This window comes from Neofelis nebulosa, chromosome 4, assembly GCF_028018385.1.
Source record: "Neofelis nebulosa isolate mNeoNeb1 chromosome 4, mNeoNeb1.pri, whole genome shotgun sequence".
NCBI classification, from domain to species: Eukaryota; Metazoa; Chordata; class Mammalia; order Carnivora; family Felidae; genus Neofelis; species Neofelis nebulosa.
In genome coordinates, this window is record NC_080785.1 from 33,448,510 (window position 1) to 33,470,299 (window position 21,790).

General features: G+C 38.6%; 1 protein-coding gene across 7 annotated transcripts in view; it reads left to right on the forward strand.

The window, feature by feature from the left end:
- The window catches only part of CTTNBP2 (cortactin binding protein 2), a 165,388-nt gene that overhangs the window by 27,285 nt on the left and 116,313 nt on the right, over window positions 1-21,790 (forward strand). For 5 of the 7 annotated variants that reach the window (XM_058724492.1, XM_058724496.1, XM_058724490.1 and 2 more), the window contains exon 2: window positions 1,890-1,997. In XM_058724492.1, the coding sequence (XP_058580475.1) occupies window positions 1,890-1,997 (108 nt within the window). Of the gene's footprint in view, window positions 1-628; window positions 1,010-1,888; window positions 1,998-21,790 lie in introns of those variants that run through there. The other 2 variants (XM_058724491.1, XM_058724495.1) reach the window with 2 other exon arrangements.

Here is a 21,790-nt window from a genome sequence, read left to right on the forward strand (position 1 = left end):
TTTTCTCTTCTTCCATCCTGAGCCCCTGCCTTTCCAAATAACTGCTCTAATATATGTGCAAAAAGAAACCATTTTAAGAGAAAGGCCCTTTTAAAATCTTTCTTTGGACAACCAGCTAGCTCTGGTCTCTTTAACCTTTATACTATTATTATCTTCTTCTAGAAGGTTTCTTTGAAACTGAGAAGTAGCCAGTTCTGGTTATGCCTGTTCGAAAGCCCGTGGAATCATTTATGGGCTTGCCATGTTTACTTCTGTGTCATCACAAGGATAATGAGCGTGTTAAACTGGTTCCTATTAGTTGGTTGATAGAATGGCACTATTTTTCATCTTTAGAGTGTTGTCACTGTGCTGGTAAAGTGTGCAGACGGGCACTTAGTTGTAGTTTTGTCATTTCCTGATTGAATGATCTAACTTCTCTGACTTGTGGTTTTCTTAACTGAAAAATAGAGATGCTATCTTACAGATTAGATTTGGTTTTTTGAGAATACTTTGGAAACCTTTGGGTTCTGTGCAAATGTGAAATAATGTTCTGGAATGTTCTGAAGAATGGCTTCTGAGGTTGGGTATTCTGAGGCATTTGGGGATGAACATATGTTCCCCTCCCTCTGATGGTGAGTGGGTTTATCAAATGAGTCCCTGCACAGAAGGGCGCAGTGGACTGTGTGTAGAGGAGCTCAGGCTGTGGATTTGCTCAGGCTGGGCTGTGAGCACGCTAGTTGATCCTAAGGCGGCTGCCCTAAGACCTGCCCATGAAACTTGTTGTGAGGAAAGGGGGCAGAGTTGGAGACAAAAGCATTGGGCATCTGTGGTATAGTAATGGGATTTTAAGAGGTGAGATTGGATGCAGTTACCAGGGAAGGAATGGAGAAGAGACTGTGGAGCTGAAAGGGTGATGGGTGAGGATGTGTCCCCTGGGCCGTGGTGCTGTTACCTTGTGGTGTAGCTGAATCTGTGGAAGGTTCACGTACTCCAGCCCCAGCCTGCCTTTGGAATGGCAAAAAGCTACAAGGTATTGCTTAACAAAGTGTTTGGTATTCATACAGCAGGTTCCAGACTCATCTGACCACAGACCCAGTTGACTAAATGTGGGTGGTAGACCAGGCCTCTTCAAAGTACATATGCCTGCCCTGTGTGTGTCTGTAGGTGTTTGGTGGGGAGAGTGGGGTAGCAAAGCCAAGAGCATATTCCTTCTAAAGGGGCTGCTGCAGATTATTGCTCTGTGGGAATGTGGGTCCAGGGTTAACTGATCATCTGAATTTTGAAGAGAAGCCAGAGATCTGGATTTTTTGGTGACATCCTCAGGTTTTTGTTTGTTTGTTTGTTTGTTTGCTTTTTTAGTGCTGGCTGAGTTAAAAACAAAACCCTTTGTGGCCCAAGTCATACACATCTGTAGGCCAGATTTGGCTGTAGGCTGCCAGCTGGTTACCTCTGCTGCGGAGTGTTCTATAAACATGACCTGTTATTATTGGATGTCCCGGAATTTATAATAACCTCCCAGGAGCCTTTACATTGGGGCCCTTCTAGGGATACATTCTCGTGCTTTCTTTGCTACCCCTGCAACTTCTCCTGGACATATACCAGGCCCGTTTTAATAGAAACTCCAGAGACTTTCAGTTGGTGTTACAATTTGAAGAGATTTTGAATCCAGGTGTGCAGGCAGGCTGGGAAAATAGATTTCCTTCATGAAGAGATTTGGGCCAGTGGCCTTACAGTTTTTACCTTTCCTCCTAAAAGGCCCGAGCATAGATGATCTGCTACTGAACAGGGCCCCTTGTGCTTCTGGGATTTGCTGAGCCTCTGCGATAAAAACAGTCCATTGCAAACCTTTAAGATGTGTGTATTGTCCTACTAATAGTTTTTTCATTGCTTTTTAAATATTTGTGTTACAGAAAAAAGAGTTTGATGTGGACACCCTCAGTAAATCAGAGCTTCGGATGCTTCTCAGCGTGATGGAGGGGGAGCTGGAGGCCAGAGACCTGGTCATCGAGGCCCTGCGGGTAAGAAGCTCCTAGGGCCAAGTCCCGTTGTTCTATCCTTTTCTTTTTTCAAAGGGCCAGTGGCAAAGCTGCTTCTTCCAGGTTTTGAATCCTGTAGACTTAAAATGTTTCATCTGGTTAAATATGCCCCTCAACCTAAATGCCAACCCCATAATCTTTATAAATCCAAACAATGAAGTCGGATAGTCATTCTAAGGGTGGGGACTGAAACTATACTGTTTAGTATGGGGAAGTTGAGACCTAAGCTGTATTGTTTCCTGTGGTTATTTGGTGGTAAGTTTTCAGAAAATTGGAAATTTTGATATCTTACGTGTATGTGAGGTGAGGAGGAAAAATTGTGAGAGTCATTCACAAAAGATACTGCTGTTAATTGAGATTTTCCTTTCTTTGTAAATTATAAGTGATTTATTTTCAGAAACTCATGAGTTAAAACTAATATATGTCCCTTAAAAACTACATATACCTTCAAATAGTTTTATTACTTGTTCATCTGATCTAGTAATTTTGAAATTTTCAAAACTCATGAAGAGTTATCTTCTGATATGTTACTTAAATACCTCAATAACATTTTGTTGCTTTATAAATAATGTTAAACTTTCTTGATGGACAATTTTATAATTGGTTGTTCTTTATCTTATACTTGTTTTGGTATGTTAGTCAAACCTAATTTTTATTCTTTTTTTCTTTCATATTGAATACTAAGTATGTAATCAGGTATTTCCTGGCTCTTGGTCATTTGGCCAGGATGGCTATATTTATTATACATGAAGTATGGGTTGGTTTTTTTTTTCACCAAGGAGTATGTCCTCCAGCTTTGTCTTAGGGGTTATTTTAACATATGTAAGTCTATGGAAAGTTGAATTGTTGCCCCCCTATGGGCATTAATATAGTGGGGTAAAGAAGTAATAATGGTGGATGGTCAGATATAGTGAAGGTGGGAGTGTTAAGGATCCAGTTGTGTGGGGAAGGGGTGACTACAGTTTATTTTCACAAACTGGAAACCAGTACAGTAAGGATCATCATTATCCCTCAGTCTGATGACAGAGAATGATTGCCCCCGAAAAAATGGGAGTATACTTATATCATCTGCAAGCCAGTAATGAGTTGAAGGTGTTGCTTTTTGAATGACAAGCTTTGCTAAGTAGACTTGTGTGCAGCTTGGCTGTGAGAGGTATTCATCCTGTTCCACGTTGGAAACATTTGCATTGCTTGCCAATGTATATTTTCTTTATAAATGAACTTCGTGGGAGAAATGCTAAGGCAGCACATCGCTAACATGTATTACATTCAGCCCAAGGAGAGAACAAAGGTTACCTGTGAGGCCACTAGTGTAGTCTTTTGGACCAAATACATAGGAAGGCTCCAGTTCTACCTTAGGTATTTTTCTGTCACTCTCTATTAACCTGTGAAAGACATCAGCTACCGTGGTATTTCTCACTGCTCGCACAAATGTTGAGAGTTTAGCAGAGTCTGTGTTTTTATGTATCACCTTAGCAACCATATTTATTTCTCTTTTTAACTTAATTGCAATACTTTTAAACATAAGAGTAGAAGTAAAGGCTTGCTAATGATCAGGGCTTGCCAAACAAAGTTTCTCATAGTATCAAGGAATGTTGGAGTTGCAAGGAGCCTTTTATTACATATTCTAGGTTAGTGGTTTGCATCCCTCCAAACCTAGAGACGTTTTTTTGTTTTGTTTCGTTTTAATTTTTTTAAATGTTTATTTATTTTTGAGAGACAGAGTGTGAGCAGGGGAGGAGCAGAGAGAGAGGGAGACACAGAATAGAAGGAGACTCCAGGCTCCCAACTGTCAGCCCAGAGCCCAACATGGGGCTCAAACTTAGTGACCGAGAGATCATGACTTTAGCCAAGGTTGGACGCTTAACTGACTAAACCATCCAGGCACCACCCCCCCTTTTTTAAATAAAATGTTTTGTATTACTCTTTCACTATCCTGCAATGAAATACATGGATAAATGCATATGTAAGTAGGTTATGTTAAAAATAGCCAATACACTCCTCTAATTGTGATATAAAGTAACAGGGACGTAATTTATAACAAATTACAAATTTCAGTCTATAAATACTGAGGCACATGAGTGGCAGGTTTGTACCTACTCACAGCATTGCAATCACTGCAAAAGAATCCTGGCCCAGGTACGCTGCATTGGGATTGGATACAGTGAGTGGATGTGCCATGCATGAGGCGATGTTTTTCTGAAATGGTGAATGACTTGGTAAAGTTCCAAACAAAAGTGCACATTTAAATGGGAGTTGAGTCCCTGGAAAATTCAGTGTTTGTTAAAATGAAATTAAAACAACTTGTTTATACGTAAAAAGGAGTTACTGTTTAGCTCAGGTCGTCCTACTGAACTGAAGGTTCTAATGAAAGGAATGGTTAGAGCGACATGTGAAAGTTCAAGGGGACCCTGGAGACAGTTGTGGGATGTGTGGCGGACCCCTAGCCCTGCCCCCTAAGTGCCTGTCCCTGTGAAAACAAAATGTTCTGCCTATTTCCAAATCATCTCCTAGGGTGCTGCCCCCGTGGAGAAGCCCTAACTGACACAGGTCTCCTTTGTTCATAGATCAAACAAAAAGGAAGCGCAGAGAGATTGCGATTTACCTCGGGTAGAAAAGGTGGCATCCGTGAACTTGGTGTGTTTGGAGATTCTGAAAGCTTTTTGTCATTTTTTTAAATTTAAGAATTGTGATTGATTTTAAATAATTATGTTTTTAAGAGTAGATGATCCCGGGACACCTGGGTGGCTCAGTCGGTTAAGCGGCCAACTTCGGCTCAGGTCATGATCTCACAGCCCGTGAGTTTGAGCCCCGCGTCGTCGGGCTCTGTGCTGACAGCTCAGAGCCTGGAGCCTGCTTCGGATTCTGTGTCTCCCTCTCTCTGACCCTCCCCCGTTCATGCTCTGTCTCTCTCTGTCTCAAAAACAAATAAATGTTAAAAAAAAAAAAAAATTTAAGAGTAGATGATCCCATTTTCATATAACTGTCATAGCTGTCATAGACTCACTGTGGTCATATACTGATTGTTCCCTTGGGCACATTCACGGGCACTAGTGAAACTGGGGAAATATTTACTTGGGTCCAGATGTGTCATTTAGTTGTCTTTTGCTTTTAGTAGATTATAAATTAGCAACTCACTGAGAAATTGGGAAGGAGAGAGATTGTGAAACTTTTAAATTTCGTATTATGAGGTAAACTTATTCCTGAATTAAAATTCAAAAATCTACTCTATCAGTAATCAGTATGTGCCTGTTCAATTGGGAGAGAAGTAAACCTTCTTTTAAAAAATGTCAAAAGTAATAGGGGCACCTGGGTGGCTCAGTCAGTTAAACATCCAACTTCAGCTCAGGTCATGATCTCGCAGTTCGTGAGTTCAAACCCCGCGTCAGGCTCTGTGCTTACAGCTCAGAGCCTGGAGCCTGCCTCAGATTCTGTGTCTCCCTCTCTCTTTGCCCTTCCCCCATTCACACTCTGTCTGTCTGTCTCTCTCTCAAAGATTAAAAAAAATTTTTTAAATGTCAAAAGTAATAATTCTCTGAAAGTAGGAAATATTTTTAACTTAATATGTAAATTGTGATTTTTTTCAGATATAAAGATTCATACCATGAAATTTGTACCATGAAAAAATTTAGAAATGATTCTGTTTTGAGGCATTCAAATTCTTTAGAATTTTAGAATCTTTCAAAAGATATTTCAGACCCAGCTTTTTTACTTTTTTAATCATGTTCTCCTCATGTTTTTGATTTTCAAGTTATCATAAAAAATTGCATAGGTCATCGGATTAATGGCCATAGACTTCTCAGAACGATGCACAAATATGATTTTGGGGAGAAGTTGTTAAAAAATTACAATATATATCTTGATATTTTTACTGATTTCCTCTTTAAGGTAAAAATATTTCCCAGTAAAAGTCCATGGCTTTATAGCAGATGTGATATTCAAGACATTAATTTTTATTATGGGGGTTATATTTTAAAAAGTGAAATATTGATGGAAAATATGAACTGCTTAACATATATATATGTTGCAGTTGCATAAGAAATATTTTATCAATGATTCCCCCTCATCCACACAAAGTAGGAATAAATCGTTGACTAAATACATATGCCAAATGAAGTCTAGAGGAAAATACCGTGAGGTTTGAGAATGTACTCAAGGAGAAGCAGGTACATATTTTCTGAAACCACGATAGATACAGAGGCTTTTGAATTAAATTTAATTGAATATTAACAATTTGAATATATAACCTATTAAGAAATCATCTATTTGATGCTAATTGTTTAGTTTGTGGAATCTTCTGGCCTTCACTTATTTTCCCTCTCACTACTAGAATTTTTATCGGTACCTTAATCAAAGGGGAACAAAGGTGAGAAGATGAAAATGCTATAATTTTAATGTTTTTGGAGTCAAAATTGTCTTTTAACCTACATTTTACAGAGTCTAGCTTGCTGCCATTAGCATGAGTTTACATGAACAGCACCTCACTGAAACAATGATTTCCCTGGGCAATCAGATCTAGGTTTCTTGTGTGTCTTCTTTTTCCTTTTAGATTGGATAAATGAGAATTAACAGTATTATAGACATGGCATTTCTTCCTGGTAAGCTATAATCACTATAAAGTGACTATATAATACAGATTTTTGAGTATTATTTGCACTGAAACTTTAAAAAATTACCATCTTAACATTTCTTCAGATAAAATGTATTTATAGTGGTTGTATCATAGGGGATATCAAATTGTAGAATTGCCATGTATCAGTGGCTGTAACAAAGTATGGTAGATTAAATACTGTTTAATGCCATTCTGGAGGTGAGTAATCTGTGCAGGAGAGGTAGTTCTAAGTCAAGTGATTATTCAACAGCCTGGATCATATCTATCCTACTGCTCCCGTTAGAGAATTAGCCTCATTGGCATGGTTGAAACTGTCAGTGCCATGTGCACATCCCAAAGGGGCAGGAGAGGAAATTAAGGAAAAACAGCATCATGTGCATTGGTGAGAACTTTTGTGGACACAGCTGGCAGAGTGGGAGACTAGGGAATGGCTCTGGCTGGCTGGCTCCCTTCTAGTAATATGGAGGAAGGGAGAACTTTGGAAGACATATTAATAACCTAATGTAGTCCATTGTCTTGGCTTAATGTTATAAAATACCCTGAAGTGTGGTGCAAGAAGATAGATCCTTCCCTTCCTCCTCACTTCAAATATTTGTTGACTACCTGCTGTGTACCAGACAGAAAAATGAAAGTTTGAAGTGAATATAAGTGGAGATCTATTATTATGCCAAAGCTGTGTCCATTTAGAAAATTGTATACACATTTATATACTTAACATTAATTGTTCTGAGTAGTGTCATTTGGGGCCATGTTTTAGTTTCTCCAGACTATGACTACACATGTTCAGATTTTGTCTAGAATGATCCTCCTTTTAAAAACCTGACCTGTTCAGTGCATTCAAAGCTCAATGAAAAAAAAAAAAAAAGAAAAGAAAAGAAAACGTTTTGAATGGTTTTGCTTTCAAGCAGTTTATCTCACCTGAGCACTAATGACATTTGGAACTGGGTGTTTGTTGTGGTTGTTATAGAGAGAGACTATCTTGTACATTGTAGTGTGCTTTGCTTGCAGCAGCTCTGGTGTGTCTACTCACTAGATGCCAGTAGCACCTCCACAGGGTGACAGCCAAAAAGGTCTTCCCCTTGGGATACACAACCCACCCCCATTTGGGAAACACTGCTGTAAAATAATACTGGTCAAGGAAATGCTATTCAAATACATTTCATTGTAAGTACAACATCCGTTCATGATAAAAACTCTCAACAAAGTAGGCTTAGAAGGAACATACCTCAAAATACCTTCTATGAAAAACCCACAGCTAAAATCTTATTCAATTATGAAAAAATTGAGAACTTTCCCCCTAAGATTTGCAATAAGATGAGGATGACCACTCCCACCACTTTCATTCAATATAGTACTAGAAGTCCTGGCCACAGTAATCAGATAAGAAAAAGAAAATGTATCCAAATTGGTAAGGAAGAAGTAAAACTTTCACTATTTGCAGATGACATGTTACTACATACAGAAAACCCTAAGATTCCACCAAAAAACTACTAGAACTGATCAATGAATTCAGTAAGGTCACAGGATATAAAATCAGTGTACAGAAATCTGTTGGATTTCTATTCACTAATAATGAAATGGCAGAAAGAGAAATTAAGAAAATAATCCCATTTATAATTGCACTAAAAATAATAAAATGCCCAGGAATACACTTAACTAAGGAGATGAAATACCTGTGCTCTGAAAACTATAAAACATTGATGAAAAAAAATTGAAGACAACACAAAGAAAGGGCAAGATGTTTCATGCTCATAGGATGGAAGAACAAATATTGTTAAAATGTTCATACTACCCAAGCGATCTACAGATTTAATGCAATACCTATCAAAATACCAACAGCAGTTTTCACAGAACTAGAAAAAATAATCCTAAAATTTTTGTGGAACCTCAAAAGATCCTGAATAGCCACAGCAATCTTGAAAGGGAAGAACAAAACTGATGGTATCACAATCCCATATTTCAAGATAGCACAAAGCTGTAGTAATCAAAACAGTATGGTACTGGGGCACCTGGCTGGCTCAGTCAGAAGAGCATGTGACTTTTGATCTCCAGGTTGTGAGTTTGAGCCCCATGTTGACTGTAGAGATTGTTTAAAAAAAAAAAAAAAAAAAAAAAGGTACTGGCATAAAAATAGAAACATAGATCAATGGAACAGAATAGAAAACCCAGAAATAAACACAATTATATGGTCAATTAATCTTCAACAAAAGAGGCAAGAATATACAATGGTAAAAAAGTCTCTTCAAGAAGAGGTATTGGGAAAACTGGACCACTTCCTCACACCATACATAAAAATAAACTCAAAATGGATTAAAGACATGTGAGCCCTGAAACCAAAAATAAAAAAAAAAAAAACTCCGAGAAGAGAGTATAGGCAGTAATTCCTCTGACATAGGCCATAGCAGCATTTTTCTCTATAGGTCTCCTGAGGCAAGGGAAATAAAAACAAAAATAAACTATTAGGACTACATCAAAATAAAAAACTTCTGCACAGCAAATGAAACCATCCACAAAACTGAAAGACAACTGGGATGCCTGGGTGGTTCTGTCGGTTAAGTGTCCGACTTTGGCTCAGGTCATGATCTCATGGTTTGTGAGTTCAAGCCCTGTGTCAGGCTCAGAGCCTGGAGCCTGCTTTGGATTCTGTGTCTCTGTCTCTCTGTTCCTCCCCCACTTGCTGTCTGTCTGTCTGTCTCTTTCTCCCAAAAATAAACATTAAAAAAATTTTAAAAACCCTGAAAGACAACCTGTGGAAGATATTTGCAAATAACATATCCAAAAAGAGTATCCAAAATATAGAAAGAACTTATACAACACAACACCAAAAAAAAAAAAAAAAAAAAAAACTAATGAAAAATGGATAGAAGATGTGAACAGACATTTCTCCAATGAAGACACACAGATGGCTAACAGACTCATGAAAAGATGTTCAACATCACTCATCAGGGAAATGCAAATCAAAACCACAGTGAGGTATCACCTAATACCTGTGAGAATGACTAAAATCAAAGACACAGGTTTGGTGAGGATATGGAAAAAAAAAGCCCTTGTTCACTGTTGAGGGAATGCAGACTAGTGCACCCACTATGGAAAACAGTATATAGGTTCCTCGAAAAGTACAGAATAGAACTATGTTATCCATTAATTCTACTGGGTATTTACCCAAAGAATACAAAAACATTTATTTGAAAATATATATACATATATGTTTATTGCAGTATAATTTACAATAGGCAAATTATAGAAGCAGCCTAAGTGTCTATTGGTAGATGAATGGTGTGTGTGTGTGTGTATACATATATGTATACAATGGAATATTAGTCATAAAAAATGAAATCTTGCCATTTGCAACAACATGAATGAATCTAGAGGGTATAATGCTAAGTGAAACCACATGATTTCACTCAGATGTGGAATTAAAAAAAAAAAAAGAGACAAAAAACAAACTTTTAACTATAGGGACCAAACTGACGGTTACCAGAGGAGAGGTGGGTGGGAGGGATGAGTGAAATAGGTTATGGGGATTAAGGAGTGCACGTGTCCTGATGAGGACTGGGCGATGTATGGAAGTATTGAATCACTATATTGTACATCTGCAACTAATGTAACACTATATGTTAGCTATACTGGAATTAAAAAAACATACAAATACATGTCATTATGATACAATGATTTTTCTCTGAACTATTCTTCAAAACTAAAAATTTGAAATGCCCATTTAAAAAATTTCATGAGTCTGAAAACACATCACATTTTATTTAAAATTCCATTATTAGTTTTATATGCAGAAATTAACTGCTTTACTTCTTAAACGAAAAAACCTAAGTAGTTGTATGGCTCAGTGATGGAATCTTCACATAGAACAAAGGCAATCGCTTTAAATAAAATAAAATCATTAGAATAATGCTACCTGTCTAGTTTTGAAAGCAGCTGCTGGTGTGCTACAGAGTACTGTGAGGCTTTTCCTCATATGACATGTCTGCTAAATTGTGATAAAAGAGTAACATTCTGGTTTCAGCTAAGTAAAACATGCGGCCTTTTGTATTTCAAAATTCTCCTATGATTGCAGGCAATTGATTGACCAAAACATACCCTTTTTGTGCTGTTCATTTTAATTAATGAATGAATTAATTTGCTGAGCAGAGCTGAATTCATGAAAAATAAATTGTTTCCCTTTCTGTCTGCTGAGATGAGGCCTTTGTTCCATATCTAGAGTAAAGGAAGAGGAGTTGACCAGATGTTGTGTTGTTTCTGCATGCAAATCGGTTTTTGTAAAATACAAATAGCTGATGATTGTTGAACAGCATTGTATTTTGTCCAGTAGGACAGACATAGGAGGCATCAATTTTGATTCTTTCAAGAAATGTTATTTTCCCTGATGAATTTACTATTAGTGAAGGAAAAAAAAAAGAATGCTAGGCAAAATAGTGCTTTTTTACATATTAAGAAATGAAGGTTGATGGTGCCATGAAAGCAAAGTGTTTATCACTGTCGTTTAATAAGTTACTGAAATCACTCAAGCAACATTTTCTTGCTGTTGCTATTAATAAATCATGAGGACATCTATGAGAACAAACTAAAGATAAAGCTTGTCCAGCTCAGCGATGTACCATTTGTTTTATGCTGGGTTTGGGATAGATTCAGAGTTATAAATGGGATGAAAACAGGAATATATATTTATACACTTCAAAGATCATAATTTGGGGGACTGTTCAATTAACAATTCCTCTTAAGAATTACTTCCTTGTTATCTGAGAATACAGGGTGTTCCTTTGAGGCATTCTGATAATATTTTAACCCCCTCCTCTTAATACTCAGTGGCGAAGGTACAGGTCATGTGTTCTTATAATTTCATTTGCTGTGTTTGATTAACTCCACGTCTTGATTAGAAGAGGGAGCAAGGATGTAAAGCAGGACTCAAAATTCTACCTTCTCTATGGTTGTGATTTTTTGGGGGAAGAAAGATAAGAAGTTTCAGCTTTCATCTTTCAGTTTTTGGAGTCAAAATGTAAATAGGTATTTAACAAATGGAATAAGAAAGGAAAATCTGTATTGTATAATTGAAATGATAATTTGAGCAGGGTGGGGATCTTTGAGAAGAAGGCAAAGGGGATCCCTGAATCCATTCATTCAAAAGATGTTTATGTCTTTAGACATGTCCTGGGTTTCAAGTGTGGTGAACAAGGGGCACGAATTCTTTCTCTTAGAGTCCAGTGGCAGAGAGTGACATTAAAACAATAAACCAAAACATCTAAGTACAAATTGTGATTACTGAAGAAAAGAATGCCATGAGAAGAGAGATTGCACTAGATTGAGTCAGGAAAGTTCTCTCTGAGGAAGTGACACCTCCCTGAGTCTTGGAGGGGTATTACAAATCTAGCTGGAAGAAGACTCTTCTTACAAAGGGAGCAGCACAAAGACCCCAAGAGAGGAAGGAGCTTGGCAATTCATAGGAGCTGCGAAGTCAGAGAGCAAGAGAGAGAATTGCACAAGATCAGATATAGAGCTAGGCTGGGGCCAGACCATGCTGAAGGGTGAAGGCCATGATAAGGCCATTGAATCTTAACATCAGGGTAGCCACTGAAATGTTTAAGCTTGAGAATGCCAGTGATTTGATAGGATTTTCTAAAAGATCATTCTAATAGCACAATTATATTGCATTTTATTTTTTGTATTAAAAATTTTAATTTATTAAATGTAAGTATTTACTGTAAGTATTTAAAATTTATCACCATTGTCAAGGGAAAGAATTTCAAAGGTCACCCGAGCTGCTAGGCAGGTGAATGTTTGCAGGAGAGCCAGAGTCAAGGCAGACTATCATAGTGGTTGTCTAAGAAATGTATTTCAGATGCTTATAATTATTGCCCTTTAAGAAGGCATGGAAAATGTGCTTGCTCATCACTTTTGTCACTTAGCAGTGAACAGTGTTTTTTTTTTTTTTTTTTCAAACTGTTAAGATAAGCTGATTATGGTTTTTAATTAAGGTGTTGGGCACCTCAATTGATAAGGTAAGTTTTGCATGTGAAACTTTTTGTTTTGTTTTTTTTTTTTTTAATTTACTTTTGGGACAGAGACAGACAGAGCATGAATGGGGGAAGGGCAGAGAGAGAGGGAGACACAGAATCGGAAACAGGCTCCAGGCTCCGAGCCATCAGCCCAGAGCCTGACGCGGGGCTCGAACTCAGGGACCGCGAGATCGTGACCTGGCTGAAGTCGGACGCTTAACCGACTGCGCCACCCAGGCGCCCCTGCATGTGAAACTTTTTGAAAGGCAAAGTTCTACCTTCAGTTTTACTTTTTCCAATCCAGTTCATCCAAGTTCAGTTTAGATTTGCACATAAAACGAATTTTATAGTTAAAAGCCCTCTTCTGGGAGACCTTAAGATTTCTATATATTTCTAAAAACATTCTGTTATAAAATCAAATTCCTTTTTAACTTTTTCAAATAGGATTGGGTGGAGAAGCAGAAGATTGCTTCACATAGTGCTAAAAGTGACCTAGCAACAATAGAAAATGTTTCAACAGTGTCTGAATTTGTTCTCGAATGCGTCCATTTTGACTTGTCTTTAATTTTTTTTTTTTTTAAACGTTTATTTTTGAGACAGAGACAGAGTGCAAGCTGGGGAGGGACAGAGAGAGAGAGAGACACTGAATCCAAAGCAGGCTTCAGGCTCTAAGCTGTCGGCACAGGGCTTGATGTGGAACTTGAACTCACTAACTGCGAGATCATGACCTGAGCAGAAGTTGGCCACTTAACCAACTGAGCCAGCCAAGTGCCCCCATTTTGGCCTGTCTTAAGTGGACCATTGCCGGGCCTATGTTCACATGATTGCCTCCTACAAAAATAAAATACTAGATATGACAAGCTCTTCAACAGCCCCTAATACTTCTCGTGAAACTCTTCTAAGGAAAGCAAACCATGGATCCAGTTCTCTCTTAGTATCAAACACTGTACTGTGCACCTCACTCTTAGCAAAGTGGAGTTGCAGCTCCTACGGTCATTTGGTTTTAACGGGTTAAAATATTGCAGAGAGTAAACCCTGGGGAAGCTCTGAACTTATTCATAAAGGTCACAAAACATGATTGTGTATATTGAAGCCTGAGCAGTAATTTTTATGTACAGTAGAGAAGTTCAGATTCCAGGAGTTAGGTGGAAAGGACCATGCATGTGCTGACGTCTGGGCATTACAGCCATTCTTCCTGTAAGTTGGTTTTTAAATTCCTAGGTAAATGGGTCTGGGTGGATGCTTTAATACCACATCTCTCTGGCCTCAATGCACAGTCATGGATTTGTTTAAATTGTAAGAATTAAATAAGATAGTAGGCTGCAGCACCTAGCCCAGGTCTGGCACAGAGAGTCTTGAAAAACTATTTCTAGTTGAATCTCCATCTTAGTGGAAAGACTTGTCCTTAAACTTTCTCCATCTCTTCACACTTTGAAAGTTATAGGACAGATCTTGGTCACCTGCTTTGTGTCTCATAAAATGGGCGGTGCCTCTTATTTCCCAGGATGGAGCTCTCCTCAAGCGGGAGGGTACCTGATGGAAACTAAGGCAGATCTCTCTGTTACTTTCTCTGGAGAGCAAGCCTAAAGCAGGTAAGAAAGTAAGTGGGTGCTGTGAGTCCTGAGTGCTTGTGAGAGCAACTTGGAGACAGAGAAGTGATTTGTCAGGTTTGGCAAGAGAATGTTTTCTAAAGCAGAACTACTCCCACCCCCCAGGAGGGCTTAGGAGTTTGGAAAGCTTCTAAAATGTATTGGGAATTGGATAATAAGTATTATTTTTTAAAGTGACTTTTTAAGTGTGTAGGAATGGCATGATAAACTTATTAGACCTATGAATTATAAATCCTTACTCTTTGGCTTGCTGGTCTATTCCCCCATCTTCTTATTTAGGCGTCATATTCTTGATTATGTTAAATCTTTGATTTTTAGTGGCGTTATTAATTTTGCAGGAATAATTCTGTTTGCAACCACCTCTGTTCACAGCCACATAAAAGTGAAAAGAGGGAGGTGGTTCCATCTTCATAAACTAAAACAGTTTCTTTTCTACGACCGTCTTCCTCCACCTGGTAGAGGGTTAGGCAGTAGACAAACTGAAATCACGAAAAGGGACAGTTTCATTGGGTGTATGTTGCTCAGGACTGGTGAGGTTTGCTGCTGTTTCCAGTAGGCTGAAGTTGGAGTGGGACACATGGAGATGAAATGAGGCGTAACATTGTGAGGTTTTTATTATGTGCCACTTCACATGTTCTGTCTCCTCTCATCTCCGTGAAATCCCGAGATCCGTGATGGTACCCCACTTTACGAATGGACAGACTCAGAATAAGCCATTTTCTGTCTGACTCCTAACCTTGACTCACCATTCCTCTGCTTCAAAGGCAACATTAATGTAACTAGAGCTGGTCGACATTCATGGATTCTTTACTTTAAATGCTGTGAATTCCCAGAACATTCCCCACACACCTGTAATCAATTGCAAATATTAAAAGCTGCACAGAAATTGAAGCTGCAGAGAAATTGTTAGACAGTCTTCAATGTTTAATCATTCATTTGCTGTTCCCTCCCTATTGACTGAAGGTAATTACAAACAGAAGGAAATCCTGCAAGACTTCTCAGATCATATTGAATGGCAATTACGATAATGCAGAAGAGCATCATTGATTTTTTAATGTTTTCCTCTTGCTAGTTGTCATACCAAGTACAGAAAAATTTGTACTTCTCTGTAATTAGGATATTCTTACCTTCTGGAAGAGGACACACTGGGACATTTGAATGCTGAATGCCCCAAATTTAAGGAAATGAAGATTTTGGGGTGTCTGGGTGGCTCAGTCTGTTGAGTGTCCAACTCTTGATTTCAGCTCAGGTCATCATCCCAGGGTTGTGGGATCGATCCCCATGTTGGGCTCCGTGCTGAGAGTGGAGCCTGCTTGGGATTCTCTCTCCCTCCCCCCCCCACTTGCTTTCTCTTTCTCTCTCTGTTCCTCTACCCCTCTCCCCTGCTTTCTCTCTCTCTCTCAAAAAAAAAAAAAGAAAAAAAAAAGGTGAAGATTTATACAATGGACAAAGATGCAATAGTCAAGGACCTGCACTTTCTGTCTTTATTTTCCCACATTTTATTCATTATTAAATCTGTCTCGTTAAATTTTTTTGACTTTTTTTGATATTTGATCTTTTTTTGTTTTGTTTTCATTTGCATCTGAATATGGCAAGTGGTAAAATGAGTCAGAGAAATTTAGTTTGGTTTTCATGAAAGACTGTTGTACTGATTTCCTTGAGTTATTTTATTTATTTTATTTTATTTTATTTTCAGCAAGAGTTGCATGCTCTACGCACTGAGCCAGCAAGGCACCCCTAAAAAGATTATTTTAAAAATTAAAAAAAAATTTTTTTAAGCGTTTATTTATTTTTGAGAGAGAGAGAGGGACAGGGTGTGAGTGGAGGAGGGGCAGAGAGAGATGGACACAGAATCTGAAGCAGGCTTCAAGCTCTGAGCTGTCAGCACAGAGCCCAACACAGGGCTCAAACTCACAGACTGTGAGACCATGACCTGAACTAAAGTCAGATGCTTAACCAACTGAGCCATTCACGCTGCCCTTTAAAAAGATTATTTTAAGTAGACCTCTAAATAATCCCTAAAAATTAATTTGGAGTTGACAATGATTTTCTATGGATGAGACTCTTTCCATGAGTGACTGGAGATAAATCTTTCAAAGACCCTCTGGAAGGTGCATTAGACTTCCTCCTGTAGTGTCTTGACAGAATAAGAAGACCACACTGGTGTATTCAGAAGAAACTTTCCATCATCTCTGATTGGCTGTATCAGAGGTTGCACGCATTTTTGTGCCTGTTTGGGGGATGGTAATAAGATGTGTTTGGTGTGGAGAGCTGATAGGTAGCACAGTTAACCAAAGAACTTTAGAAACCCTTAATGGGAATTGTTAATAGGTTAAATTCTTAATGAGTTTAAATTTCAAACAGTTGAGGATTGAAATTCACCGTAGGCTCTGAGGTAGGAAAGGATGTGACAAAAACAGTGTTTAAGGGAGATTATGTTAACCACTTTTGAAAGTAGATTGACAGGAAAAGGGAGAGAAGGGATCTGAGGAGGCAATTATAGATGACATTTATTAAAGTACAGGTTCTGTAAAAGTCTGAATTCTGGGTGATGGCTCTGAATGGAGGTGATCTGCTATTGGGGAGTATTATAAGGACTTGAATAGATGGAGAGGAGATTGTGAACAAAAATAACTCCTCCAGGGTAAGAGCACATTATTTTCTAACTCGTGACAGCAACCGGTAATTTCTAAAGCAATTTCAGTGTCAGCGTATAAACTCTTTTTATTTTGAAAGGATATTGTGTTTAGGTCCCATGTGAATTCATAGTTAAATAATTCAGCATCAGCTGCAGTTCTCCCAATAGCTTTTTAGTGCTAGTCCTTCAACATTCACCCAACAGATATTTATTGAGTACATTCTATCATGCCGGGTGCTGGTCACCGGGAAGAGACTGTAAGCTAGACAGTCCCTGCACTCATGGGACTTATTCTGTAGGAAAGGGGCTAGCCATGACTAGTAAGTCCCATTCGTGATAAGTGTAGCAAAGGACACTAAGAATATGTACCATAACCAATATTTTTCTAAGACCCACCAGGGAGGGCCATGTAAAAATAGGACCAAAGTAGGAATACTAATAAGTTAGCAAATATTAACATTTTTAATGTGTTTAATAAAAGGACAATAACTGTGTTTCTCTGGTTTACTCCTTACCTACGGTGTGTCCCTAGATTTTGTGCAGCTACCCCTCCAAAAGTTGTTTCTTTTTGTGTATCTGCTGCTATGCTTTGTCTCCTGCTCTTTCCTTCCATACAGAAGGTGGCCTCATGCATTTCTTGCTTTTCAGATTGTTAGTCTCCACTATTTACCATTATTGGTTTATTCAAGATTACAAAGCAGTGCTATGTGTACAACTGACTTTATAGAGTTTTTTAAAGCCCCGTTTATTACTTATATATATATTCTATTTATTAATTACCAACTCTGTAATGTTCTGCCACAACCTTGATGGGGGTTAGGCAAGTTGAAAACAAAGGTTGTGTTTTTCTTTAAAATGAATTCTTTCCCAGGGAGTTCTGTGTTTACTCACAAAAAGAGAGCCCCTGGGAGTATTTTCCCTCTAGGAATATTTGAGTCTTGTGATGAATACTCTAAGGTTCTAACCTGTGGTCCTCTCTTCTAGAGAGGAGAAAAAGGATGCAAAGGTAATGGCATGCTCCTGCTTTGTCATCTGTTGCTCTGCTACTAACCCAGTCCAAGGCTTAATGACTTTAAACAACATCATTCATTTATTTTGCTCACAGATCTGCGATTTAGGCTGGGCTTGGTGGGGATAGCTCACTGTGTGCACTTCATGTGGCAGTGGGGGTTCTACCTCCAAGATGGCTGTCTCATGCTGGCTGTCTGCAAGGAGGTCTGTGGGGACTGTGGCCTGGGGCCTTGAGTTCCTCTCCACTTCTTCCACTCGGGCTTCCTTGTCACAAAGTGGCTGGGATCCAGCAGTGAGCATCCTCAGAGACAGGAAATAGAATCTGCCCGTTCCTTAAATCTGGATCACAAAGTTACTTGGCATTGTATTCAATCCATCAAGCAGTCACAGGGCGAAGATTCAAGGGGAAGAGATAGAGACTTGACCACGTGGAAGGAGTGTCAGAGAATGTGGTGATAATGTTTTTACAACTCCAGAAAACTGCTACTTGTCATTTACGGAGGCTTATCTGCCAGGAGTGCTATTTAGCACTGGACATGATCTCATTTAATCCCCACCAGCCTCCCTTGAAGGAGATAGTATTGTTCTCTCACTTTCAGACTCATGGCTAAGTAACGTGTTCTGTGTCACCCAGCTGATAAGTGAGGAGCCAGAACTTGGACCCAGGCCTTGCTGACTCCAAATGCATCTTCTTAACTACTCTGCTATATAATCTCGTGGAAGAGAGCTATGTAATTGCTACCAAGTCTAATGCAAGACAGGTTTGTGTGTAAGGGTAAATCACAGATGAAAGGGTTGTAGTGAAGATGAATTATGGATGCCTTCTGGGAAGAGGTGGCATTCCAGGAGTCTTTTAAAGAATGAGTGCATTAATAACCAGACGGTGAGAAGTGGATATGTGTCCGAAGGGCAGCATGAGCACAGGATCCGTGTGTGCTCTGGGCACAGTGAGAAAGTAAGAGGGCCTGGAGCACAGGGTGATGGAGCAGGAGATAGGCCAGGCTTCGTCAGGGGGTTTTTGAACGCCAGGCTGAAACATCTGTGTACCTAGTATGATGGGGCAGAGTCCTTCAAGATTTTTAAACAGGAGAATGGACTAACCTGAGGCATTGGTTCTTAAAGTGTTTTCCAGACAAGGTGTATCAGCATCACCTAGGAACTTGCTAGAAATGTAAATTCTTAGGACCCCCCCCCCCCCCCCCCGGACAAACTGACTCAGAAACTCCGAGGGTAGGGCAGAGTAGTCTGTGGTTTCACACACCCTCCAGGTGATTCTGATACGTGCCTCAGTTTAAGAACCACTGATCTGAGGGATGGTCACTTGTAAAAAAGCAGGTGTGTTTATGTAACAGCATCAGGTTACCCTTAAAATCCCTATTGCTGATGAAAATCCCTGAAAGCTGGAAAGGCTTTCTGCTCAGTAAGCAGAATGGCCAGCAAATGGGTGGCTGATGGTGGTTCTAGTTGTAAAGAGATTTTGATGAGGAAAAGGCAGCCAATGGCTGATCTCAGAACAGCTTCTCCAGAAGCCATCATTAAGTGCCTCAAAGTGACTCAGTCCAGACATGCTTCCAAAAAGCCTATGGAAATAGTGCCATAAAGGAGCTTGCTTGAATTTTTGGATTAAAATAAAATGTCAATTATTAAGACATTTAAAACCGTGTGCAATATTCTGTTACAGTTGATGTAATTTTTATTTACTTCTTACACCCCTAATTGTTCCACAGAGGATTTGAGGTGGCTTACAAGGATAAAAACAGCAAAATGGAAAAATAGGAGTGTGTGAAAATCAAGATTTAGGAACGAGAACAGTGGTTTACAAACCTTGTAGTCATAAGATCCTTTCTTCTAATGAAATCTTGAGGCCCAGTACATAAAACTGAGACTGACCCACTGAGTTGAAGCAAAATTTGGGGCTGTAGGCTTCCTGATAGGGAAAATAAAACAAGACCAGATGCGAGATACCGGATTTGTGTTGTTAAGGGAAACAGCATGGCAGTTACTTCCTCAGGGAAGGCAAACTCCTGGTACCGAGGTCTAAAATTTTTGTTGTGCTCCTTCAAATTGGAGGTGTTGCAGAATGTGTTGGGTTTTTTTTTTTTTTTTTTAAACAATATCCACACACAGTGTGATAGCTGGGTGTGTATTATCCAAGGACATAAGTGGGAGGCAGAACAGAGTAGCTGGGGTGAAGGCGAAATGTGTAGGGTGGGCAGGACAGCGTGGTTTTAAATGCACAGCTTTCTGATGCTCTGCTGTGAACTAGGCAATCATCAGGTCCTCTAAATAAACAGATGGGCTGTGTGACCTTCAAACCATTTGCCAGTGTGATCTCCTATCATTTCCTGTGTTCCTTGTTTAATTAGTTTATGTGCTCGTTTTTTTAGACTGAACAAGTATATCACTTATATCCAGATATGGTTAGGCCAAGCAGTAGCTATAAAAACTTGAACATGGGACCAAAACACACTTGTGTACAAAATGAGAGTTGGCGTTAAATAATTTTGGCTTTTAACACTTTTTCTAAGAATGTACAATGGCTGCCTGTGACAAACATTTTTTATGAATTTGTGAATATACTCTGCAGTTTAAGTACTGTTAGTTGACATTAAACATTTTCCTATAGCCCTGTAATAGTTCTGCGAAACATCTTGTCCAATCAAGATGCTTCAGTTTGGAAGTTCATCAGTTTGAAAGCTTAACAGTTTTCCACATGCTTGACTTGGTACTTTCCAGCTCCTTTTATTGTCCTACTCCTCGTGCTTTGCAAACCAGTTTATGCCACATTTTTTCTGGTGCACCTCTAATGGTTTAAAATGTTACAAGCGTTTTGATAGCCCTGTAACACAAAATGTTGTTATTCGTTTGTTTCTTCCTGCCAGTGAATTGTATGTTGATTTTTTATATGGCCTTGTTGCTACTTTCTGTGGTGTCTCTAAGTGGATAGTGTGTTTTTAAAATGTATCTAACCAAGTATAACTTATGATAAACACTCACTGCCATTTTTACTTCATTGCAAGTTATGCTACCCTTTTACAATGAGAGTATTCTTAATCCTGAGACAATATTAAATTATATAGGTATCTGTTCAAGAAAAAAAATGTCACTCTACAAGAAGCTAGCTTTTATATCTTGATACATTTAACCAAGGAGTGAACATTATCAGATAGCAATAATAATGGAGAAGCTTTTTAAGTTTTATTAGTAAAAAAATTGTTTATGACAATTGAAAATTTAAACTTTGTAAAATGTAACTATTTTCCTCTATGGGCTATTCAAATGTCTCATTAGTCTTTGCCTTAACTTTGCAGATAGCATTGTGTGATGCTTTAAAGTCACAGCTTTTTAGAAATTTTTTACATGATTTATAAGACCCATGGGGATTACTATTTCTCTGTGGCTGTTTTCCTTACTAATAACTGAGTTCTAATCCTTCCTGTACCAGAAAATTATACTACTTTTTCCTAATGGATACATGTATTACTGTATTGTAAAATTTTGACTTAAAAGTTGACCCATAATATTACCACCATAACAGAGTTGTAACTAGGTTATTTCAATACCATTTTCTATTCTCCATTTTTTAATCAAGTATTTTAAGTATTTTTAGTGTTTTGAGTGTTCATAAATTGTAGCCTTGTTGACTGGCTGTATTTCATATGGTTGAAGAACTATAACCTAATTACTTTTCTATATTCTCTCATCTGCTGTTTTTCTGTTAGCTATGTAAAGGGACGGTTTTCAAAATACTTAACAGCAGAAATCACAGAGGTACCAGTGAATCAAAAAGGATGCCTAACCGGGATAGATGACATCCGTTACACCACCTTGATGCATACTGTCTGACCAAGAGTTTTTCCTGTGGGTATCTTTTAGAAATGTTTTAGCTTAGAAAGCCT